At 46.3% G+C, this 6,400-nt stretch overlaps 1 protein-coding gene across 1 annotated transcript in view; it reads left to right on the top strand.

Annotated features, from left to right (window-relative positions):
- Window positions 1-548: 548 nt before the first annotated feature.
- Window positions 549-6,400, top strand: part of AGBL3 (ATP/GTP binding protein like 3) — a 144,597-nt gene continuing 138,745 nt past the window's right edge. Inside the window, exon 1 of the mRNA XM_033952429.1 lies at window positions 549-649. Coding sequence (XP_033808320.1) covers window positions 568-649 — 82 coding nt within the window. The 5' untranslated portion in view covers window positions 549-567. The remainder of the gene's footprint in view (window positions 650-6,400) is intronic.

Raw genomic sequence — 6,400 nt, 5'->3', positions numbered from 1 at the left:
CGTTTCCTGAAAATAAGCAAATAAATACATAAATACTGGAGTTCTAAGGAGGGAAACAAAAGACGTCCTAGATAAGAAGAGAGATTGGTTTTCTTTCTGCTTCTCAATTTTGTAACTTTTATTCCCTCTTTCCTTGTGTCTGTATGTCTTAAATTTAAATTTTACTTAAATTTTAGTTAGTATGTCGAAAGATATGCTCATTTTAATTTTACTGTAACTCGCTTAGTAAATTTTGAAGCGATTTATCAAATCAAAACTTGAAACTTGATTCATTGATCAACACCTTTCACTAGAAAAATACATCAAGGCATTGTACAACCCCAGAACTGAAGGGGCGAGTCCAAAGCCTGTTAAGTTAAGAGAAGCTGTTTTCTGGATAAAGGCAAGCTTTTCTTTTCAGTTTGAACGCAAACCTACTTTTTCTTTTTTTCCACAGACTCCGATGTCAACAGAGAATTCGCAGTTGGCTTAAGAGCAGCCCCTGCACTTTGGATCAACGAGACCAGTGTCGAGCAACCGGCTCACTGTCGGAGATCGAGGGCGCCGAGGTCGACCTCCTGCCTGGACATGGAGGAGGGGATGGATGGGATGAAACCAAAAGAGGAGGAAGGGCTGGAGTGTGACCTCATGGCAAGCAATCCCTTACGTAGTAAGTTGCTAACTCATATGCATTTACATTACCTGCTCAGTCACTTGGGCTAGATTCACTAAGCAAACCTATCGGTTTGCGACACGATTCTAGTCTGACCCGATTCACTTACCTCTATGCCGATCCGCGCGTGCAAAAGAGGGGAACATAAAAACATAAGAACATAAGAAATGCCTTCACCGGATCAGACCGAAGTCCATCCGGTCCGGCGATCCGCGCACGCGGTGGCCCATTTAAGTACACCTATTTCGAAACCCGGATTTCCCGTATCCCTCAATATGGTTTTCAAGAAGATGTGCATCCAACTTGCGCTTGAAACCCAGAACAGTAGTCTCCGCCACAACCTCCTCCGGGAGAGCATTCCAAGCGCCAACCACTCGCTGTGAGAAACAGAACTTCCTGACATTTGTCCTGAACCTGCTGCCACTCAGCTTCAGGCTGTGGCCCCGTGTACGTGTGACTTCCGTAAATGTTAACAATGCTTCTTCCTGGTCTATTTTATCAAATCCTTTTAATATTTTAAAAGTCTCTATCAAATCCCTTCGCAGTCTTCTCTTCTCTAGGGTGAACAGACCCAGTTTTCTGAGACGTTCCTTGTAGCTCAAATTTTCCATACCTTTGACTAGTTTCGTGGCTCGTCTCTGCACCCTCTCCAGCAGAGCTATATCCTTCTTAAGGTATGGAGGCCAGTGTTGGACACAGTATTCCAAGTGTGGTCTGACCATTGCTCTGTAAAGTGGCATTATGACCTCTTCCGATCTACTCATGATCCCCTTCTTAATCATGTCCAACATCCTATTTGCTTTCTTCGCCGCCGCCGCACATTGAGCTGAAGGTTTTAGGGCATGCAAAGTAGGCAGGGACGCGATTCACTCAAGAAATCTTGGAAACCGCCTGGGCTGGCTGATCAACACGAGAAGCGACTGTCCTCGGCCTGAAATCCCAGCCCTGCAGCCCATCTCTGCCGCTCTGCTCTCTGCCCCTTCCAGCCGAGCCCTGCTCTCTGCCGCTCTTCCCTGGAGTGCAAGCCCGTGGCTTTAAAGCGGGGCTGCACTGCGTGGAAGAGCAGCAGAGAGCAGAAGAGTCAATAATTGCCTGCTTTTGAACTTGTTGGCGAAAGGGAAGAGGCTGCTGCCGCCATGGATCGCCCTTCCCTGGGAGAGCAAGAGAGTCGAGGCCAGCACAGTAATTCTTTGGGATGCTTTGCACACTGATTATTGTGCGGGAAAGGGCTTTTAGCGGGAAACTCACCGAAGCTCTGTTCCCCTTTAAGGTGAGCGACAGAGGATGGTGATGTTTCCTTGTGGCGAAAACCTGTCAGGAACCCACAGATCAATGAAAGTGAACCGACGCCTCCGTGATTTGATTGAGCTGGAGCGAAAATGGGCACCAAAGGTATGCGCAGACCATCTACAGGGAAAGCAGGTGGTCTGCGCATGCATCAGGATCGCACATTAACGATCCGTGCGGTCGAGGGGGGGGCATTGCTCCGATCGCCCTCATTTTTATTTTTTTTTGTGTCGGGAATTGGTCGGGCCTGCACGGATCGGCCACGGAGAGTCAGGTTAGTGAATCTAGCCCTTGGTTCATTAAAAAATGTACAAGGCAAAAATGCGTTCATTTGTCATTTTTACCATTAGTCTGAAAGTTACATTACATTAATTTCCTTTATTCTGCCAATACCTTGCGATTCTAGGTGGATTACAAAAGGAAGAGATTTTGGTCATATCCAGACAATTACAGGGATGCTATTAGAAACATGATCCTTCTAATTTTTCAAACTCTAAGACCAATAGTTTTCTTAAATTCATTAACTTTTCATCAAGTGTTCATTTCAATTCAGTTAATCTGTTTGATAACTCCCAAGACCTCAGATGCACCATTCCACCGTCTTATGTATTTGTTCATAAGTACATAAGTACATAAGTACATAAGTAGTCGCCTCCGCCGGGGCAGACCAGAGGTCCATCCAGCCCAGCGGTCCGCTCACGCGGCGGCCCATCAGGCATATTGCCTGGTCAGCGGTCCCTGACTAATTTTATTGCCTACCTCTACAGTTATCTCTAAACCTTCCACTGCTCTTATCTGTACCCCTCAATCCCTTTGTCTTCCAGGAACCTATCCAGGTCATCCTTGAAACCCTGTACTGTGCTATTTCTTATCACGGCCTCCGGAAGGGTGTTCCATGTGTCCACCACCCTCTGTGTGAAAAAGTACTTCCTTGCGTTTGTTTTAAACCTGTCCCCCTTCAATTTCATCGAGTGACCCCTTGTTCTTGTGGTTTCTTTCAAATTGAAAAATCTGTCTTTGTCAACCTTTTCGATGCCCCTCAGGATCTTGAAGGTCTCTATCATATCTCCTCTGAGTCTCCGCTTTTCCAGGGAGAACAGCCCCAGCTTCTTCAGTCTGTCAGTGTATGTAAGGTTTTCCATACCCTTAATCAGTTTAGTTGCTCTTCTCTGGACTCCCTCAAGCATTGCCATGTCCTTTTTGAGGTACGGTGACCAGTACTGTACACAGTATTCCAGATGCGGGCGCACCATAGCCCGGTACAGTGGCAGGATGACTTCCTTCGTTCTGGTCGAGATACCCTTCTTAATGATACCTAACATTTGGTTTGCTTTCCTCGAGGCTGTGGCGCATTGTGCCGACGCCTTCAATGTCGTGTCTACCATCACTCCCAAGTCTCTTTCCAGATTACTGACCCCTAGCATTGATCCCCCCATTTTGTAAGTGAACATCGGGTTCCTTCTCCCTATATGCATGACCTTGCATTTCCCTACATTGAAGCTCATTTGCCACTTTTTCGCCCATTCTTCCAATGTCGTAAGATCCCTTTGGAGATTCTCGCAGTCAACCGTGGTTTCAACCTTGCTGAATAGTTTGGTGTCATCTGCAAATTTGATGACTTCGCATTTTGTTCCCGCCTCCAGGTCGTCAATGAATATGTTAAACAGGAGCGGTCCCAGCACCGATCCTTGAGGAACCCCGCTCGTGACCCCTTGCCAGTCCGAGTAATGGCCCTTTACACCAACCCTCTGCTTCCTGTCTGCCAGCCAGTTTTTGATCCATCGGTGGACCTCCCCGTGCACCCCATGGTTCCATAGCTTCCTGAGCAACCGCTCATGTGGTACCTTATGTAGATTCTTATCAGCGGGGAAATCTTGGTGTTGAATCCTCATAGGTCTAGGTCATATTTTTGTAAATATCTCTTTTTAAACTTCTTTTGCTTTTTTAACTTATCTGAATGATTGAGATGATTGAAATCTTGTAAGGCAACTTCAGCAATTCATGCGGCTGGACCCGACATGTTTCACAATAGCTTCATCAGGGATTCACTCACTGCCGCTGTCATCCGACTTCTAGAACGCTTATTGCGAAACATGTCGGGTCCAGCCGCATGAACTGCTGAAGTTGCCTTACAAGATTTCAATCGTCTCAATCATTCAGATAAGTTAAAAAAGCAAAAAAAAAAAAAAAAGTTTTAAAAGAGATATTTATACAAATATTTAAGTAAAAATATGACCTAGACTTATGAGTTTCAAGTTTCAAGTTTATTAAGTATTTGATTAATCGCCTACTCAAATATCTAAGCGATGAACAAATCTTTCAATTTACAGATAATACAGGGGTTATAAGACAGATGGACACTGAACAAAACATATTAAATGAACGACTAACAGAATAAACAGAAAAGGAAAACAAAGGGAAAGGCAGGGTAATGAAATACAATAATAATGATAGAAAGAAGGACGATTATGGTAAAAAACAATAGGAGGGAAATAAAAGAAGGAGCCTTATGAAAATAAGCAAAAATAGGCTGGGACTCCTAAATATCATAAGTGTCTTTGAAAGGAAAGCTCTTAAGTTGACTTTTAAATTTATCTTAAGTTCTTTTCTTCTCTGAGATAAATAGGGAGGGAGTTCCAAGTTTGAGGCGCTGTAACAGAGAAGATAAAGTGCCACCAAGATTTCCCCGCTGATAAGAATCTACATACGACGGTGGAATGGTGCATCTGAGGTCTTGGGAGTTATCAAACAGATTAACTGAATTGAAATGAACGCTTGATGAAATGTTAATGAATTTAAGAAAACTATTGGTCTTAGAGTTTGAAAAATTAGAAGGATCTTTTGATACTGCTCTAAGGAGAGAGAGTTTAAGCCATTTTAAACATTAACTAATTATTAGAAACAGGATGGCATATAAAGGCCTAATGGCCCGTCTAGTCTGATCTGGTCACACTTCAGTGTTTGCCATATCTCCTCAAACGCATGGAGTCAGCCTAGAAATATGGAAAGAGAGAATGAATGGAGTGTACACAGGAGAGAGACTGTCAATCAAGCGTGGGAGAGAGAAAAAGCAGTGAATCTAGGAGGGAGAGAGAATGAATTGTGAGAAAGAGATCAGGGGTTACCAGGCGTCTGGGAAAACCCGGACATGTCCTCTTCTTAGAGGACTGTCCGGGCTCCTGGAATGACTCTCCAAAACCCGGCATTTGTCTGGGTTTTGGAAAGCCCCGACGAACTCTGGCTGCATCTGGAGGGCCTCTGAGCGAGTGCGGATGACATTACACACATCAGTGCATGCTCCATGCCCTCCAGATGTGGATGGAGGTCTTGTGGGGGCGGGGCTTGAGGTGGGACGGGGCGGGGTCATAAAAATATGGTAACCCAACACTGGTCCATTCAGTGTCAGAGAACTAGGAGGAAGACCTGGGACTAGGGTTACCAGATTTTACGACAGTAAAATCCGGACCCTCTAGACCTGCCCCTAGGCCTGCCCAGTTCCACCCGTCCCAGCCCCGTTACACCACAGCTCCACCCTCAGCTTTGTCCCCGACACCGCCCCCTGCTGCCTGTTTCTCGGGCACGAAGGCATCTGCGCATGCGTGGATGCCTCCTCCTGATGCAATTTCTTTTCACAACCCGGACAATATGAAAAGCCGTCCAGACCCCCGGACATGTCCTCAAAAGGGAAATCCAGACAACTGGTAACCCTACCCGGGACCAACTTTGCTGGGACTGACAAACAGTTCAGGGCCACGAAGCCTTAGGGGTACCAGGTGTCCAGATTTGCCTGGTCATGTCCTCTTTTTAGAGGACTGTCCATGTGTCTGGACAGGTTTTCAAAACCCAGAAGTTTGTCCAGGTTTTGAAAAGTGTAGAGCTCGGGGCAGCATCTTGGTGACCTCAGCACATAACGAGGATGCGATACAATGATGTCACATGCATGCACAGAGACCCTCCAGACGCAGCCCCGAAGAGACAAGATTTGTGTACGGCCAGGGTTGGGAGGCAGGGTTGTGTGCACAATGGAGTGGGGCTGTAAGTAGAATGGGGCAGGGATGGGGGTGGGATGGGGCGGGTTCAAGCGTCCTCTCTTTTTGAAGTAAAAAATGTGGTAACCCTAGTCCCCCCCCCCCACCTCTGCTTGCGAAGCCTCAGCCCTCTTTTTGATGTCACTTCCTGTTTGCAGGACCAGGAAGTGACATCAGAGGACAGGTTTAGCCAGCATGAGCAGCAAGTAGGAGATTCTGCTCCCTGTCATAGACAAGGTATGGGGATGGAAGGGAATGGAGAATACTGGACCCCTTCACCCCAGGCACCACCATCCCTCGCTATACCACTGGGTGGCAGATTTGCATCTAGTGGTCTAAATTCTGCCCAGACAGTTACTGAAGTGCAGAGGGTTACAAGGTAGAAGGGGGACATCTCCGTAGCCACTCCCAGATCTTCTGACGTGAACCCTGC

Source organism: Geotrypetes seraphini, chromosome 7, assembly GCF_902459505.1.
Source record: "Geotrypetes seraphini chromosome 7, aGeoSer1.1, whole genome shotgun sequence".
Taxonomy (NCBI): Eukaryota; Metazoa; Chordata; class Amphibia; order Gymnophiona; family Dermophiidae; genus Geotrypetes; species Geotrypetes seraphini.
The sequence above is the reverse complement of the archived record's forward strand: the minus strand, read 5'-3'. Positions and strand labels throughout refer to the sequence as shown.